The sequence below is a fragment of the Mustelus asterias genome, chromosome 19, assembly GCF_964213995.1.
Source record: "Mustelus asterias chromosome 19, sMusAst1.hap1.1, whole genome shotgun sequence".
In the NCBI taxonomy this organism is placed as follows: domain Eukaryota; kingdom Metazoa; phylum Chordata; class Chondrichthyes; order Carcharhiniformes; family Triakidae; genus Mustelus; species Mustelus asterias.
The window spans coordinates 62,277,665-62,297,762 of record NC_135819.1 but is presented as its reverse complement, the minus strand read 5'-3'; the positions used below and the strand labels follow the sequence as shown (position 1 = coordinate 62,297,762).

The window sequence follows — 20,098 nt, the reverse complement described above, 5'->3', positions numbered from 1 at the left end:
TACAAATGCAACTTTTTTAAAGAATGTAAAATAATGCGGGTGAATCTGGGTCTGACCAGCCCCATGTCCCTCATTGCCAAGCAAACAGTGAGTACAAAGACTGAGACTCAACAGATCGATTTCAAAAATATTTTATTCCAAGCCATACATGAATATTTTGATCAGTGATGTTCCTCCAGCTCCCCCACCATCCCCTCGGCTTGTTCCCACTCAATGGTCAATGGCTCCCTGATCCCTCCAATATCCAGCGGTAATTCACTTTGTCCATAGACACGAGGAAAAGCAGTGTCAAACAATGACAAAGAGCTTGGTCACTGGCAGCCATCTTACCGACTGCACCAGAAACCACCGACAGCCATCTTACTGACTGCACGAGGACCCATCGGCAGCCATCTTACTGATTGCACCAGGAACCATCGGCAGCCATCTTACTGATTGCACCAGGAACCACCGGCAGCCATCTTACCGACTGCACGAGGAACCATCGGCAGTCATCTTACTGATTGCACCAGGAACCACCGGCAGCCATCTTACCGACTGCACCAGAAACCACCGGCAGCCATCTTACTGACTGCACGAGGAACCATCGGCAGCCATCTTACTGATTGCACCAGGAACCACCGGCAGCCATCTTACCGACTGCACCAGAAACCACCGGCAGCCATCTTACTGACTGCACGAGGACCCATCAGCAGCCATCTTACTGATTGCACCAGGAACCACCGGCAGCCATCTTACCGACTGCACGAGGAACCATCGGCAGCCATCTTACTGATTGCACCAGAAACCACCGGCAGCCATCTTACAAACTGCACCAGGAACCATTGGCAGCCATCTTACAAACTGCACCAGGAACCATTGGCAGCCATCTTACAAACTGCACCAGGAACCACCGGCAGCCATCTTACCGATGGCACCAGGAACCCCCGGCAGCCATCTTACAAAGTGCACCAGGAACCCCCGGCAGCCATTGTTTTCATTGTGCCCGGGGAAAGAGACAAATTATTCATCTGATTTGCATCATATAAATAGACAATCTATTAAATTAAACAGGGTTGTTTGCAATGAGCACTGGCGTCTTATTCACTGTACAAGAGAAGTAGAAAGTTCTCAGTTGTGGAAATATTTATATATATTTTATTTATAAAAAATTATGGTTTAAACTCCTTGTGATTTCGCAAGTGTTATAAAGTTTCTGATTAAAAATCAGCACCCCCAACTTTCAACAGTTTAATACAATGATAGAACATCCCATAATATGAACCTCCCCACCAACCCTATTTGAAAACTTTGCTGCATCGCTCACAAGACCAGCAGCTGGTCACCCCCACATTACCCGGTTTGGGGTCACTCTTGAGAATTGTGTCAGGATAAGGCATGGGATTGGCTGCCTTCGCTGGTAGCGGGGGTGGGGGGTGAGGTGTGTGGGTATCCCCCTGCCTTCCCAGGCAAGCTGCACTAAATGGCAAGGGTCAGCGGTTAATCCCAGAGGGAATGCTGTTTATGGCCTCTCTGTTAGTTATGAAGGAGGCACTCGGTCTCTCTCGTAAAACATCCAAACCCCTCCCCCCCCACTCTGTATCAAACTCATTCTGCATTCACCACACAACACCAGCCCCCTAATCCACCACAGTGGCTGCCCAGCCCTACCCCAGCAAGGGTTAAACCTCTTATTCCTACCCACAAGGAAAGAGCAAAGAACAGGCCTTTGTCACTGTGACCTGGTCGTGTTCTCCCCTCACCCCCGGGACAGAGAGTGATCAATCTATTGCCACCCTGCACCCACCCACTCCCACCCCACCCACCCAGGCACATGGTTAGGAGTCACTATTTTTTAGGCATCAGAAAGATCCTGAAGTTGAGCTGCAAAATCATGAGGAGTTTAAAGGAATAAAGTGTAAACGTATAGTAGGAAGGCACTTCTCAACCAGCTGGTAGGCAGCAGCCCTGGGACTACACCCCAGGGCAGCACTAAATAGCTGAAACTGGTTTATAAAAAGTATTTGGATAGTGTGTGCAGTGCACCTGAACCAAAGTGTAGCATCCCACCCGATATCGCAGCCTTCTCCACCGTCATACCCTGACAGGCTGTGTGTGTGATCAGAATTTCCCTATGTCTATCTGTATGCTAATTCCCTCTCTGTCTGCACTACAAGCTGCTGGAAAGGATCTCACTTTGGTTTATTCTCTCCCCCACCATAATCATTGCATCCTTTCCTGGCAATGAGATTGGAATTATTGTAGACCATACACGTCATATTTTATGGCATGTTTGGGTCGCTTGCCCATCAAGTGGGTTGTCCCACCACCCTGCAGCCCACCTTTAGTGTCACTCGTGGTGCAACACCGCCATCTGCTGGAGCAGAGCCAGTACTGCAGGTCACATTCAGCACATCTAAATTCGAGCAGCAACTACCCTAGTGCAGGAATGTATGTAGAATTGAAAAAGGCTCTTGTGCTTCACCAGTAATCCTTCCTTGAGAAAGGCAAGCAGGTAAACATGTTAACCTCCAGCCATTCACACCAGGAGATAGAGCACATGGCACTCTCACCCTTTTGAATGGGCAACTTCTGATACCCTCATGTTCTGATCTGTGCATTATGATGGGCCAACGTGATCTAATCCTCGATGGTGACTGGCAGGATGAGCCCAAGATCAGCTCTCCCTCCAGTCCTGTAAAAGATCAATCGAAAGAAGTAAACCAAATACCCCAGGCAAAAGCATTACTCCGAAACCGGGTTAAACATTCACAGAGTAAAATCTCATAGAAGGCAAAATAAATCTTCAGTTGCAGGTACAGAGAAAGCTGGTGCTACCGAGACGAAGTGCTGCTGTCAGCTCACTGTCCACAAGTCCCATCCAGCCCTGGACACCAGGCTTGCTGGAGTTTAGAGATTGCCTGTGAAACACAGGAGAAAGAGGACGTGCAGCGCAGCGACATACACGGCAAACAGCAACTTGGCCCGAGATCGACTGTGAAGCAGGGAACAAAACGACCTCACTCTGGAGCCCCTCCGAGTCTGAAGACAAAATATACCACAGATTAGAACGAGAATCGGCACAAGAACACAGATTGAGACCAGCAGGGACTGCATTGTAGGAGGGTCTACAGTGAGACCAGCAGGGACTGCACTGTAGGAGAGTCTATAGTGAGACCAGCAGGGACTGCATTGTAGGAGGGTCTACAGTGAGACCAGCAGGGACTGCACTGTAGGAGGGTCTACAGTGAGACCAGCAGGGACTGCACTGTAGGAGAGTCTATAGTGAGACCAGCAGGGACTGCATTGTAGGAGGGTCTACAGTGAGACCAGCAGGAATGTAACAGGGAGTTTGTTATAAAACAGATACTGAAGAGAGAGAGGGACGGAAAGTATGTTATCCTTGGGGGTGGGTGGGAGAGGACACGCTGGGGCAGTGGGAGGGGGGTGGGACACGCTGGGGCAGTGGGAGGGGGGTGGGACACGCTGGGGCAGTGGGAGGGGGGTGGGACACGCTGGGGCAGTGGGAGGGGGGTGGGACACGCTGGGGCAGTGGGAGGGGGGTGGGACACGCTGGGGCAGTGGGAGGGGGGTGGGACACGCTGGGGCAGTGGGAAGGGGGGTGGACACGCTGGGGCAGTGGGAGGGGGGTGGGACACGCTGGGGCAGTGGGAGGGGGGTGGGACCCGCTGGGGCAGTGGGAGGGGGTGGGACCACGCTGGGGCAGTGGGAGGGGGGTGGGACACGCGGGGCAGTGGGAGGGGGGTGGGACACGCTGGGGCAGTGGGAGGGGGTGGGACACGCTGGGGCAGTGGGAGGGGGGTGGGACACGCTGGGGCAGTGGGAGGGGGTGGGACACGCTGGGCAGTGGGAGGGGGGTGGGACACGCTGGGGCAGTGGGAGGGGGTTGGGACACGCTGGGGCAGTGGGAGGGGGGTGAGACACGCTGGGGCAGTGGGAGGGGGTGGGACACGCTCGGGCAGGGGGAGGGGGGTGGGGACACGCTCGGGCAGGGGGAGGGGGGGAGACACGCTGGGGCAGTGGGAGGGGGTTGGGACACGCTGGGGCAGTGGGAGGGGGGTGGGACACGCTAGGGCAGTGGGAGGGGTTGGGACACGCTAGGGCAGTGGGAGGGGGGTGGGACACGCTGGGGCAGTGGGAGGGGGTTGGGACACGCTAGGGCAGTGGGAGGGGGTTGGGACACGCTGGGGCAGTGGGAGGGGGTTGGGACACGCTAGGGCAGTGGGAGGGGGTTGGGACACGCTAGGGCAGTGGGAGGGGGGTGGGACACGCTGGGGCAGTGGGGAGAGGAGGGGTCTAACCCAGGGTTGAAAGGGGTCTGACTGCTTCTCAGGTGAGCGTGTTGGTGATGAGGTATGCTCTGTGCAGACTCTGACCTTGCTGGGCGTGGCACTCTCCGGGAGGTCGATCAGCATGGAATGCTCCTCCATAGTTGAGGCATTGAGGCTCCGCTCCTGGGCACTGACCCACTCGCTCAGCTCCACACTGAAAGGAAATAAATATCAAATGCAGCAATGTACAGTCTCATCCTATCCCAGATCCCTTAAAGACAGAAGGTCGGTTGTTGGGGTGCACAGATATGGGGAGAAACTCAGCAGTTGTGCTTGATCTTTGAAAATGGAGAGACATGTTTAATCTAACGCCTCCCCCGATTTATAACATTCTGCTTTAAGAGTCTATCAGTCTCCGCTCTCCCCATACATCAATCCCCTGTTTCAATGGATTCCCCATTCTCCTGCTCCCCATTAACCACAGGGTTCCCCCGTTTGGCCCAATTCACTTCTTACCTCTTGAGCCGATGTTCTGCTGACAACAGGGCTTCCTCAGCAGCCAATCGCTTTTCTCGCTCTTCAGCCAGTGATCCCTCCAATTGGTTCAGTTCTTGCTTAGATCTGTCCTGTATCTGTTTGGCTTCAATCAGCCTGTGAGACACAGAGCAAGAAAAGAAATCGTTTCCACAGAAGCATGGGAATAACAGAGGCCATTCTGCCCCTCGAGCCTGTTCTGCCATTTAGTTAGCTCTCTTTAGCACTGCCATATCAAACACTGCATTTCCACTCCATCTGACGAAGGAGCAGCGCTCCGAAAGCTAATGGTATTTGCTACCAAATAAACCTGTTGGACTTTAACCTGGTGTTGTTAAAACTCTTACTATATCAAACACTCCCAGGGCAGCTACTGTACAGGTTAGATACAGAGTAAAACTCCCTCTACACTGCCATATCAAACACCCCAGGACAGACACAGCACGGGGTTAGATACAGAGTGAAGCTCCCTTTAACATTGCCATATCAAACAGTTTGAAAAGTCACTGCAGGTCTATCACATCTGACAAATGGAATCCTCTCAGAATGTTAATTCAACTCCCTTAATTTAGATGCTGATGCAGCTGCTGTATTGCTTGCGGCACTTTCTCTGATCTCACCGCTGCCCACTACCCTTCCCCACTGCAGAGCTGAACACACTTTAGAGAGATATTCAGAGCGGAGGGCTGACTGCAAAAACAAGCAGCCTGTAATCAAAAATACAATTAAAATCTGGCCCCGCAGCAGTAGAAACGGAATGACTTCAATGGGGATTATTTGTAATGACTAAGAAATTGAAAAGCCAAAATGGACATGGATAATTCTGAAATTAACATGCCATAGAAGAGAGAAATTATCAGATGCTTAGTGGCATAAATAATAGAGATCTATGAAAGGGAGATGGTAGGGTAGGGTAGGGTAGGGAGGTGGGATTTATCCAATAGCTCTAAAAAGAGCTGGCACAATGGGTGAAAAGTTCTCCTTCTGTGAAAGCAGAGTCTTTAAGGCAGAACAATAAGTGAGGGGCTGAAAGGTTAACAGAGGTAGGTGGAAGTCTGGAATTGAGATTACAATCAGATCAACCATAATCCTATTGAATGGCACAGCAGGCTTGAGGGGCCGAGTGGCCTACCCCTACTCTTAATTCACATGTTCATATGAACTTGCACTGGGAGTTTCAAAATAGCACAAAATAAACAAGCCTCAAGTGGATGTTGAGATTCAAACGATTCCCCTCAGAGTAATAGGTACAAGGACCAGCTGCTCTTGTGTTAGATAATGTCTTGTATCAAATAAATGTCCCATTTTGGTCTGTGATACCAGAGGTACCAATTCCATAAATTACATATAACACATAACAGAGAAATAGCCCATTCGAGCCAATCACTTCACATTATGAAGCTCCACCCAAACCTCTTCATTTAACAATCAGAGCAAAGCCCTGAATTAAACCACAAAATATTGGAGCAGAATTAGGCCATTTGTGCAGCATTAATCCAATGACAAGACGCTCCGTTATGGTCATTACCTTTGTTTCAAATGTCTAAGTTCCGTTTCCTTGTGCTGTTCCGTGTTTCTATCCTTTCCCTGTGGGCCACCAGGGGCAGCATCAACCAAGGGGTCCATCTACAGGTCAAAAACTAGAGAGATGAGTCAAAACAGCACCCACAGACGCCGTACAACACTCAAATCAAACAGCACCCAGAGACACCACACAACGGGAGTGAATTCCAGGATTTATATCAAGAATAATGCGGACAAGAGTGCACCTCCAGGGTTGATATAGAGAATAATGGATACGGGAGTGAATCCCAGACTTCAATTTCTCCCTGTTCCATCAATAACATCACTCAGAACTGCCGATTAAACTGTGAACTCCTCAGTTTCTTATCCGTCTTTCACCCACCTTCTCCTTCTCATCCTGCAGATCTGTAGAAGACTGCAGCTGTTGTTCAAGGGTTCGGTGACGTGCCTGTAACTCGTTGAAACGCTGCTGTGTGTCGCGCAGGTTCTGCCCAGTTCCCCGCAGTTGGGCAGAGAGTGCAATCTTCTCCTCAAACACCAGGGACATCTGTAGGTGAAACAGAGTGAGGGAGAATGAGAAAAACAGGATACGTGTGTCATGGAAACAAGACAGAGAGTGTCCCCAAGGGAGAGAAAGTATCCACACGCCGGGCTAAGATGGAATCTGGTGGGTGCTGTCTCACCCAGCTGGATGACAGTGCAGAGATGTTGGAAGCAGATTTTTTTTTTAATACTTTTCCAATTCAATCAAATCAAATCCAATTCAGAGTCTCAACAAGTTGAGACATTTCAGATCCAGGCTGACAAGACAGGGCGAGCGACCAAACCACCCTGTCCTGGGCCTGATCTACATGAGCCAAGCTGATTGGAGAAGGGGGAGGTTCCTCCTCCAAGACTTGAGCTCATTTGCATCTTAGCCAAAAGGCCGAGATGCCGCTTTAAAAAATTGCTTCATATGAAACATATGAAGCTTCAGTGTAACCTAATGACCTCAACCAAGTGCGGCCGACCATGGGCTGCCGACCATACTACACTTGATCTTAGCCAAAAGGCCAAGAAGCGTTGGAAGCAGATACTGCAGCCAACCATATCAAAGGTTGCAGACAGGTTGAGAGGGACATGGAGGGATACTTGACCATGATCACAAGGTCACATGTTTTGGTATTATGACAGGGGCAGAAACTGGATGTGAATGTGGAATTTTTGATGGTGAACTGTCGGCATAATTATCCCTCTGAATCTGACCACAACTTCAGGATTTAGTTGAAGCGCAGATGAATATGGCAATCCTGACGTTATAATCCATCATTCATCGCAGACTCCACTGAGAACTCCCACAGTAAATAGAGTAGACAAATAACCAGGATAAAGACAAATGTGTCTGCTACACACACCTTGCTATTGAGTTTCTGGATGCGCAGCTCCTTCTGATGGAGTTCTTTCAGGCTGTTGTTGAGTTGGATCTTCAGCTGGCTATTCTCAGTCTGTACACCTTTCAGGGTCTCGCCAGGGTTAGCTGCTTCTTCTGGAGCCTGTTTGACAGATATAATATTACTAGAACTTCATTATGTTTTTGGTGAATAAGTTATATTTCCTGCCTCTATGTGGTGAGGGTCCAGACCTCCCCTTGGTTTGTTTTCTCGAGACTCCCACACGATGCCAGAATTGTTGGCACAAACCATATAAAGTTTAACGTTTATTTAATAGTGTCACAAGTAGGCTTACATTAACACTGCAATGAAGTTACTGTGAAAATCCCCCAGTCACCACACTCCAGCGCCTTTCGGGTACACGGAGGGAGAATTTAGCATGGCCAATCCACCTAACCAGCCCATCTTTCGGACTGTGGGAAGAAACCGGAGCACCCGGAAGAAACCCATGCAGACACGGGGACAACGTACAGACTCTACACAGACAGTGACCCAAGCCAGGAATTGAACCCGGGTCCCTGGCACTGTGAGGCAGCAGTGCTAACCAGTATGCCACCTGTATCCAATCAGCTGTGGGCACAGGATGCAGCTGCAGCTCCGTGCCATCTTGCACTCATTCCTACACTGTATCCCCCCCCATGTCTTCTCTCCCTCTTGAAGACTCCATGCCTTGCTGGGGTACCACATTGTTCCAAGCGAGTCCAGTTAGTGAATATCACCGCTGTACTTGAGGATGTCAAAGCTGAGATAGGCCGTGCCTGATGCCCATGCACACAGTGGGAGTTACTACAGCATGATCAAGAGTGGGAACCTGGGATGCTTTTGACCCAGTCCAGCCCATATAGGGCAAGGAAAACGCAAACACACCCTCTCTATCAGAGAGCAGGTATAGATGCTGGGACCAACTTGCTCCCCATATCCTGAGAGTATTAAGGAGGCAAAATAACTCAATTTTATTCCTGAGTTATCACTACGCAGAATCTCATGTCAGCAGCCACTATGAGAATAAGACGGTATAGGTGTAAAAACCAAGTACCTGCTGGGTCACTTTCAGTCTTAGCTCCTGATACAGGCGCTGGAGCTCCTGGATTTGTTTGTCCTTATCTGACACAGCAATCAGATACTGTTCTTTCAGTCTCTCACATTGCTTGGTAAAAGACAACTTCTCAGACCTGTAACACAGAGCACCAGAGTAGCACACACACAACACAAGGCAGAGTAACACACACACACACTACACAGGGCAACAGAGTAACACACATGAGCGCACACTGAACTGCGGAGTGGCGCGTGCACATAGGAGACAGGTCAGTGGAGTTGCATGCAGTCACATATGGGCAATGGAGACATATACACACACACAGGGCAATGGAGACACACACACAGGGCAATGGAGACACACACACAGGGCAATGGAGACACACACACAGGGCAATGGAGTCACACACACAGGGCAATGGAGTCACACACACAGGGCAATGGAGTCACACACACAGGGCAATGGAGACACACACACAGGGCAATGGAGACACACACACAGGGCAATGGAGTCACACACACAGGGCAATGGAGTCACACACACAGGGCAATGGAGTCACACACACAGGGCAATGGAGTCACACACACAGGGCAATGGAGTCACACACACAGGGCAATGGAGTCACACACACACACACAGGGCAATGGAGACACACACACAGGGCAATGGAGTCACACACACACACACAGGGCAATGGAGTCACACACACAAACACACAGGGCAATGGAGTCACACACACACACACACACACACAGGGCAATGGAGTCACACACACACACACACAGGGCAATGGAGTCACACACACACACAGACACACACACAGGGCAATGGAGTCACACACACAGGGCAATGGAGTCACACACACACACACACACACAGGGCAATGGAGTCACACACACACACACACAGGGCAATGGAGTCACACACACACACAGACACACACACAGGGCAATGGAGTCACACACACAGGGCAATGGAGTCACACACACACACACACAGGGCAATGGAGTCACACACACACACACACAGGGCAATGGAGTCACACACACACACACAGGGCAATGGAGTCACACACACACACACACAGGGCAATGGAGTCACACACACACACACAGGGCAATGGAGTCACACACACACACACACAGGGCAATGGAGTCACACACACACACACACAGGGCAATGGAGTCACACACACACACACACAGGGCAATGGAGTCACACACACACACACAGGGCAATGGAGTCACACACACACACACACAGGGCAATGGAGTCACACACACACACACAGGGCAATGGAGTCACACACACACACAGGGCAATGGAGTCACACACACACACAGGGCAATGGAGTCACACACACACACACACACACACAGGGCAATGGAGTCACACACACACACACACACAGGGCAATGGAGACACACACACACACACAGGGCAATGGAGTCACACACACACACACACACACAGGGCAATGGAGTCACACACACACACAGGGCAATGGAGTCACACACACACACACAGGGCAATGGAGTCACACACACACACACACACACAGGGCAATGGAGTCACACACACACACAGGGCAATGGAGTCACACACACACACACAGGGCAATGGAGTCACACACACACACACACAGGGCAATGGAGTCACACACACACACACACAGGGCAATGGAGTCACACACACACACACAGGGCAATGGAGTCACACACACACACACAGACACACACACAGGGCAATGGAGTCACACACACAGGGCAATGGAGTCACACACACACACACACAGGGCAATGGAGTCACACACACACACACAGGGCAATGGAGTCACACACACACACAGGGCAATGGAGTCACACACACACAGGGCAATGGAGTCACACACACACACACAGGGCAATGGAGTCACACACACACACACACAGGGCAATGGAGTCACACACACACACACACAGGGCAATGGAGTCACACACACACAGACAGGGCAATGGAGTCACACACACAGGGCAATGGAGTCACACACACACACAGGGCAATGGAGTCACACACACACAGGGCAATGGAGTCACACACACACACACACACACAGGGCAATGGAGTCACACACACACACACACAGGGCAATGGAGTCACACACACACACACACAGGGCAATGGAGTCACACACACACACACAGGGCAATGGAGTCACACACACACACACACAGGGCAATGGAGTCACACACACACACAGGGCAATGGAGTCACACACACACACACAGGGCAATGGAGTCACACACATACACACAGGGCAATGGAGTCACACACACACACACACACACAGGGCAATGGAGTCTCACACACACACACACACAGGGCAATGGAGTCTCACACACACACACACACAGGGCAATGGAGACACACACACACACAGGGCAATGGAGTCACACACACACACACAGGACAATGGAGTCACACACACACACAGGGCAATGGAGTCACACACACACACACACAGGGCAATGGAGTCACACACACAGGGCAATGGAGTCACACACACACACAGGGCAATGGAGTCACACACACACACACACAGGGCAATGGAGTCACACACACACACACACAGGGCAATGGAGACACACACACACACAGGGCAATGGAGTCACACACACACACACAGGGCAATGGAGTCACACACACACACAGGGCAATGGAGTCACACACACACACACACAGGGCAATGGAGTCACACACACAGGGCAATGGAGTCACACACACAGGGCAATGGAGTCACACACACACACAGGGCAATGGAGTCACACACACACACACACAGGGCAATGGAGTCACACACACACACACACAGGGCAATGGAGTCACACACACACAGGGCAATGGAGTCACACACACACACACACAGGGCAATGGAGTCACACACACACACACACAGGGCAATGGAGTCACACACACAGGGCAATGGAGTCACACACACAGGGCAATGGAGTCACACACACACACAGGGCAATGGAGTCACACACACAGGGCAATGGAGTCACACACACAGGGCAATGGAGTCACACACACACACAGGGCAATGGAGACACACACACGGCAATGGAGACACTTACACAGGGCAATGGAGTCACACACACTTAAAGCACATCAAGGTAGGTAAATCCCCAGGACTTGATGAAGTATATCCCAGGATATTGTGGGAGGCTAGGGAGGAAATTGCGGGTCCCCTAGCAGAGATATTTGAATCATCGATAGTCACGGGTGAGGTGCCTGAAGATTGGAGGGTGGCAAATGTTGTGCCTTTGTTTAAAAAGGGCTGCAGGGAAAAGCCAAGGAACTACAGGCCAGTGAGCCTCACATCTGTGGTGGGTAAGTTGTTGGAAGGTATTTTGAGAGGCAGGATCTACAGGCATTTAGTGAATCACACACACACACAGGGCAACAGAGTCTCACACACACACAGGGCAACAGTCTCACACACACACACAAAGAGGACAATGGACACACACACGGGCAATGGAGTTACACAGTGCATTTCTGTATATTTCAGGAGCTGTGGGAGGGAGCTGTTGGCACTGATTTCCTGATTCACATTGTTCGTCCTCCAAGCGCTGTCAGAAACTGGTCAAGATTGTTCCCTCCACCCCACGCTGTCTTTGCCTATGTAACAAATTACTGCATTTCAAAGTAATCCAGTGTGTGAGTTATGCAAAGAGGTTTTGAGGTTCAAACAAATGCAAATTCATTCTGTTGTATAACAGCCATTTGGGAGATGTTCGGCTGCTCACGGCTCTCATCTTGAACCATCAGTGATTAGACTGAGTTCAGCAATGTCTAAGCCTGACTAAGGCAACAGCAAGCCGATAACACAAACAGATGGAAAATAAACAATCAAATATCAACCTCTGCTGTTCCAACTCGTCCCGGCATGCTTCGTGCTCCTTCTTCAGTCGCTCCTGGGTCTCTTGGTAATTGGTGATCTGGTGGCTCTGGCCTTCAAGCTGTGCCCGGAGCCGTGACAATTCAGCTGCCTCCTCCCCAATCTGCAGCTGCTGCTGCTGCAGGCTCCTCATCTCCTGCAGCTGCAAACACAAGAGGGAAAATACAACTGCAGAGATACACTGGGAAAGAGGGAGCAGAGTGCTGAACAACACAGAAACACACTGGGAAAGAGGGAGCAGAGTGCTGAACAACACAGCAACACACTGGGAAAGAGGGAGCAGAGTGCTGAACAACACAGAAACACACTGGGAAAGAGGGGGCAGAGTGCTGAACAACACAGAAACACACTGGGAAAGAGGGAGCAGAGTGCTGAACAACACAGAAACACACTGGGAAAGAGGGAACAGAGTGCTGAACAACACAGAAACACACTGGGAAAGAGGGAGCAGAGTGCTGAACAACACAGAAACACACTGGGAAAGAGGGAGCAGAGTGCTGAACAACACAGAAACACACTGGGAAAGAGGGAGCAGAGTGCTGAACAACACAGAAACACACTGGGAAAGAGGGAGCAGAGTGCTGAACAACACAGCAACACACTGGGAAAGAGGGAGCAGAGTGCTGAACAACACAGAAACACACTGGGAAAGAGGGAGCAGAGTGCTGAACAACACAGAAACACACTGGGAAAGAGGGAGCAGAGTGCTGAACAACACAGAAACACACTGGGAAAGAGGGAACAGAGTGCTGAACAACACAGAAACACACTGGGAAAGAGGGAGCAGAGTGCTGAACAACACAGAAACACACTGGGAAAGAGGGAGCAGAGTGCTGAACAACACAGAAACACACTGGGAAAGAGGGAGCAGAGTGCTGAACAACACAGAAACACACTGGGAAAGAGGGAGCAGAGTGCTGAACAACACAGCAACACACTGGGAAAGAGGGAGCAGAGTGCTGAACAACACAGAAACACACTGGGAAAGAGGGAGCAGAGTGCTGAACAACACAGAAACACACTGGGAAAGAGGGAACAGAGTGCTGAACAACACAGAAACACACTGGGAAAGAGGGAACAGAGTGCTGAACAACACAGAAACACACTGGGAAAGAGGGAACAGAGTGCTGAACAACACAGAAACACACTGGGAAAGAGGGAGCAGAGTGCTGAACAACACAGCAACACACTGGGAAAGAGGGAGCAGAGTGCTGAACAACACAGAAACACACTGGGAAAGAGGGAGCAGAGTGCTGAACAACACAGAAACACACTGGGAAAGAGGGAACAGAGTGCTGAACAACACAGAAACACACTGGGAAAGAGGGAGCAGAGTGCTGAACAACACAGAAACACACTGGGAAAGAGGGAGCAGAGTGCTGAACAACACAGAAACACACTGGGAAAGAGGGAGCAGAGTGCTGAACAACACAGAAACACACTGGGAAAGAGGGAGCAGAGTGCTGAACAACACAGAAACACACTGGGAAAGAGGGAACAGAGTGCTGAACAACACAGAAACACACTGGGAAAGAGGGAGCAGAGTGCTGAACAACACAGAAACACACTGGGAAAGAGGGAGCAGAGTGCTGAACAACACAGAAACACACTGGGAAAGAGGGAGCAGAGTGCTGAACAACACAGAAACACACTGGGAAAGAGGGAACAGAGTGCTGAACAACACAGAAACACAATGGGAAAGAGGGAGCAGAGTGCTGAACAACACAGAAACACACTGGGAAAGAGGGAGCAGAGTGCTGAACAACACAGAAACACACTGAGAAAGAGGGAGCAGAGTGCTGAACAACACAGAAACACACTGGGAAAGAGGGAGGGGAATGCTGAACACCAACACAGAAACACACTGGGAAAGAGGGAACAGAGTGCTGAACAACACAGAAACACACTGGGAAAGAGGGAACAGAGTGCAGAACAACACAGAAACACACTGGGAAAGAGGCAGCAGAGTGCTGAACAACACAGAAACACACTGGGAAAGAGGGAACAGAGTGCTGAACAACACAGAAACACACTGGGAAAGAGGGAGCAGAGTGCTGAACAACACAGAAACACACTGGGAAAGAGGGAGCAGAGTGCTGAACAACACAGAAACACACTGGGAAAGAGGCAGCAGAGTGCTGAACAACACAGAAACACACTGGGAAAGAGGGAGCGGAATGCTGAACAACACAGAAACACACTGGGAAAGAGGGAGCAGAGTGCTGAACAACACAGAAACACACTGGGAAAGAGGGAGCAGAGTGCTGAACAACACAGAAACACACTGGGAAAGAGGGAGCAGAGTGCTGAACAACACAGAAACACACTGGGAAAGAGGGAGCAGAGTGCTGAACAACACAGAAACACACTGGGAAAGAGGCAGCAGAGTGCTGAACAACACAGAAACACACTGGGAAAGAGGGAGCGGAATGCTGAACAACACAGAAACACACTGGGAAAGAGGGAGCAGAGTGCTGAACAACACAGAAACACACTGGGAAAGAGGGAGCAGAGTGCTGAACAACACAGAAACACACTGGGAAAGAGGGAGCAGAGTGCTGAACAACACAGAAACACACTGGGAAAGAGGGAGCAGAGTGCTGAACAACACAGAAACACACTGGGAAAGAGGGAACAGAGTGCTGAACAACACAGAAACACACTGGGAAAGAGGGAGCAGAGTGCTGAACAACACAGAAACACACTGGGAAAGAGGGAGCAGAGTGCTCAACAACACAGAAACACACTGAGAAAGAGGGAGCAGAGTGCTGAACAACACAGAAACACACTGGGAAAGAGGGAGCGGAATGCTGAACACCAACACAGAAACACACTGGGAAAGAGGGAACAGAGTGCTGAACAACACAGAAACACACTGGGAAAGAGGGAACAGAGTGCTGAACAACACAGAAACACACTGGGAAAGAGGCAGCAGAGTGCTGAACAACACAGAAACACACTGGGAAAGAGGGAACAGAGTGCTGAACAACACAGAAACACACTGGGAAAGAGGGAGCAGAGTGCTGAACAACACAGAAACACACTGGGAAAGAGGGAGCAGAGTGCTGAACAACACAGAAACACACTGGGAAAGAGGGAGCGGAGTGCTGAACAACACAGAAACACACTGGGAAAGAGGGAGCAGAGTGCTGAACAACACAGAAACACACTGGGAAAGAGGCAGCAGAGTGCTGAACAACACAGAAACACACTGGGAAAGAGGGAACAGAGTGCTGAACAACACAGAAACACACTGGGAAAGAGGGAGCAGAGTGCTGAACAACACAGAAACACACTGGGAAAGAGGGAGCAGAGTGCTGAACAACACAGAAACACACTGGGAAAGAGGGAGCGGAGTGCTGAACAACACAGAAACACACTGGGAAAGAGGGAGCAGAGTGCTGAACAACACAGAAACACACTGGGAAAGAGGCAGCAGAGTGCTGAACAACACAGAAACACACTGGGAAAGAGGGAGCGGAATGCTGAACAACACAGAAACACACTGGGAAAGAGGGAGCAGAGTGCTGAACAACACAGAAACACACTGGGAAAGAGGGAGCAGAGTGCTGAACAACACAGAAACACACTGGGAAAGAGGGAGCAGAGTGCTGAACAACACAGAAACACACTGGGAAAGAGGGAGCAGAGTGCTGAACAACACAGAAACACACTGGGAAAGAGGCAGCAGAGTGCTGAACAACACAGAAACACACTGGGAAAGAGGGAGCGGAATGCTGAACAACACAGAAACACACTGGGAAAGAGGGAGCAGAGTGCTGAACAACACAGAAACACACTGGGAAAGAGGGAGCAGAGTGCTGAACAACACAGAAACACACTGGGAAAGAGGGAGCAGAGTGCTGAACAACACAGAAACACACTGGGAAAGAGGGAGCAGAGTGCTGAACAACACAGAAACACACTGGGAAAGAGGGAACAGAGTGCTGAACAACACAGAAACACACTGGGAAAGAGGGAGCAGAGTGCTGAACAACACAGAAACACACTGGGAAAGAGGGAGCAGAGTGCTCAACAACACAGAAACACACTGAGAAAGAGGGAGCAGAGTGCTGAACAACACAGAAACACACTGGGAAAGAGGGAGCGGAATGCTGAACACCAACACAGAAACACACTGGGAAAGAGGGAACAGAGTGCTGAACAACACAGAAACACACTGGGAAAGAGGGAACAGAGTGCTGAACAACACAGAAACACACTGGGAAAGAGGCAGCAGAGTGCTGAACAACACAGAAACACACTGGGAAAGAGGGAACAGAGTGCTGAACAACACAGAAACACACTGGGAAAGAGGGAGCAGAGTGCTGAACAACACAGAAACACACTGGGAAAGAGGGAGCAGAGTGCTGAACAACACAGAAACACACTGGGAAAGAGGGAGCGGAGTGCTGAACAACACAGAAACACACTGGGAAAGAGGGAGCAGAGTGCTGAACAACACAGAAACACACTGGGAAAGAGGCAGCAGAGTGCTGAACAACACAGAAACACACTGGGAAAGAGGGAGCGGAATGCTGAACAACACAGAAACACACTGGGAAAGAGGGAGCAGAGTGCTGAACAACACAGAAACACACTGGGAAAGAGGGAGCAGAGTGCTGAACAACACAGAAACACACTGGGAAAGAGGGAGCAGAGTGCTGAACAACACAGAAACACACTGGGAAAGAGGGAGCAGAGTGCTGAACAACACAGAAACACACTGGGAAAGAGGCAGCAGAGTGCTGAACAACACAGAAACACACTGGGAAAGAGGGAGCGGAATGCTGAACAACACAGAAACACACTGGGAAAGAGGGAGCAGAGTGCTGAACAACACAGAAACACACTGGGAAAGAGGGAGCAGAGTGCTGAACAACACAGAAACACACTGGGAAAGAGGGAGCAGAGTGCTGAACAACACAGAAACACACTGGGAAAGAGGGAGCAGAGTGCTGAACAACACAGAAACACACTGGGAAAGAGGGAACAGAGTGCTGAACAACACAGAAACACACTGGGAAAGAGGGAGCAGAGTGCTGAACAACACAGAAACACACTGGGAAAGAGGGAGCAGAGTGCTGAACAACACAGAAACACACTGGGAAAGAGGCAGCAGAGTGCTGAACAACACAGAAACACACTGGGAAAGAGGCAGCAGAGTGCTGAACAACACAGAAACACACTGGGAAAGAGGGAGCAGAGTGTTGAACAACACAGAAACACACTGGGAAAGAGGGAGCAGAGTGCTGAACAACACAGAAACACACTGGGAAAGAGGGAACAGAGTGCTGAACAACACAGAAACACACTGGGAAAGAGGGAGCAGAATGCTGAACAACACAGAAACACACTGGGAAAGAGGGAACAGAGTGCTGAACAACACAGAAACACACTGGGAAAGAGGGAGCAGAGTGCTGAACAACACAGAAACACACTGGGAAAGAGGGAGCAGAGTGCTGAACAACACAGAAACACACTGGGAAAGAGGGAGCAGAGTGCTGAACAACACAGAAACACACTGGGAAAGAGGGAACAGAGTGCTGAACAACACAGAAACACACTGGGAAAGAGGGAGCAGAGTGCTGAACAACACAGAAACACACTGGGAAAGAGGGAGCAGAGTGCTGAACAACACAGAAACACACTGGGAAAGAGGCAGCAGAGTGCTGAACAACACAGAAACACACTGGGAAAGAGGCAGCAGAGTGCTGAACAACACAGAAACACACTGGGAAAGAGGGAGCAGAGTGTTGAACAACACAGAAACACACTGGGAAAGAGGGAGCAGAGTGCTGAACAACACAGAAACACACTGGGAAAGAGGGAACAGAGTGCTGAACAACACAGAAACACACTGGGAAAGAGGGAGCAGAATGCTGAACAACACAGAAACACACTGGGAAAGAGGGAACAGAGTGCTGAACAACACAGAAACACACTGGGAAAGGGGGAGCAGAGTGCTGAACAACACAGAAACACACTGGGAAAGAGGGAGCGGAATGCTGAACAACACAGAAACACACTGGGAAAGAGGGAGCAGAGTGCTGAACAACACAGAAACACACTGGGAAAGAGGGAGCAGAGTGCTGAACAACACAGAAACACACTGGGAAAGAGGCAGCAGAGTGCTGAACAACACAGAAACACACTGGGAAAGAGGGAGCAGAGTGCTGAACAACACAGAAACACACTGGGAAAGAGGTAACAGAGTGCTGAACAACACAGAAACACACTGGGAAAGAGGGAACAGAGTGCTGAACAACACAGAAACACACTGGGAAAGAGGGAGCAGAGTGCTGAACAACACAGAAACACACTGGGAAAGAGGCAGCAGAGTGCTGAACAACACAGAAACACACTGGGAAAGAGGCAGCAGAGTGCTGAACAACACAGAAACATTGGGACAAGTGGAGAGGGAGCCAGACAAAGGATAAAAGGATGCAGGACCCCAGCACAATATAGTGGGCTGGGTATGGGGGGGGGGGGGGGGGGGGGTGGTACAGGACTCCAGCACAGTAGAGTGAACTGGGGGACACCATGTGGGTCGCCAGCACACAAGATTGGTGAAACAAACAGGGACAAAGGATGAAGTGCAGGACCCCAGCACAGTGCAGTGTTGGGGTGGGGATTTCAAGGGTGCAGGGATCAAAGTACAAACCCCCACAGGATAGCACAGTGGGTTTTTTTATTCATTCGTGGGGCATGGGCGTCGCTGGCTGGCCAGTGTTGTTGCCCATCCCTAGTTGCCGGAGGGTAGTTGAGAGTCAACCACATTGCTGTGGCTCTGGAGTCATGTGTAGGTCAGACCAGATAAGGACAGCAGATTTCCTTCCCTAAAGGACATTAGTGAACCAGATGGGTTTTTACAACAATCGGCAATGGTTCCATGGTCATCAGTAGATTCTTAATTCCAGATATTTTTTAGTGAATTCAAATTCCATCATCTGCCATGGTGGGATTCGAACCCGGGTCCTCAGATTAGCCGAGTTTCTGGATTAATAGTTTAGTGATAATACCACTAGGCCATTGCCTCCCCTTCAAGGTACTGGCTGGAAGGGTCAGGGGTCATAGTGCAGAACCCCTAGTACTGTACAGTGCAGTGGGAGCATGGCAATACCTTCAACAACCGAGCCTTATAGAACACAAGCCTGGCGTCACCTAGCAATGATTTTGTGAACCACCTGATTTCTCTCCTACTCCTTCCACTTTTGGCTTTACATAGCAGCAGTTCTAGATTTTCAGCTTTTATTTCTTTGTCTGAATCTGACTGGGTAGAAAAAGACAGAGAGAGCTGTGTGCTGGGTAATCCAGGATGCTTGCACCATGAGGAAAACTGTTCTCACGCAGCGAGTGG

At 50.3% G+C, this 20,098-nt stretch overlaps 1 protein-coding gene across 3 annotated transcripts in view; it reads right to left on the bottom strand.

Annotated features, from left to right (window-relative positions):
* Positions 1–115: 115 nt before the first annotated feature.
* The window catches only part of LOC144508012 (golgin subfamily B member 1-like), a 59,236-nt gene continuing 39,253 nt past the window's right edge, over positions 116–20,098 (bottom strand). For 2 of the 3 annotated variants that reach the window (XM_078235715.1, XM_078235716.1), the window contains exons 16-23: positions 12,702–12,880; positions 8,796–8,931; positions 7,724–7,861; positions 6,712–6,876; positions 6,334–6,431; positions 4,788–4,922; positions 4,377–4,485; positions 116–3,021 (exon numbers count right to left, since the gene is read on the bottom strand). In XM_078235715.1, coding sequence (XP_078091841.1) covers positions 2,890–3,021; positions 4,377–4,485; positions 4,788–4,922; positions 6,334–6,431; positions 6,712–6,876; positions 7,724–7,861; positions 8,796–8,931; positions 12,702–12,880 — 1,092 coding nt within the window. In that variant the 3' untranslated portion in view covers positions 116–2,889. Of the gene's footprint in view, positions 3,022–4,376; positions 4,486–4,787; positions 4,923–6,333; positions 6,432–6,711; positions 6,877–7,723; positions 7,862–8,795; positions 8,932–12,701; positions 12,881–20,098 lie in introns of those variants that run through there. The other variant, XR_013500194.1, reaches the window with a different exon arrangement.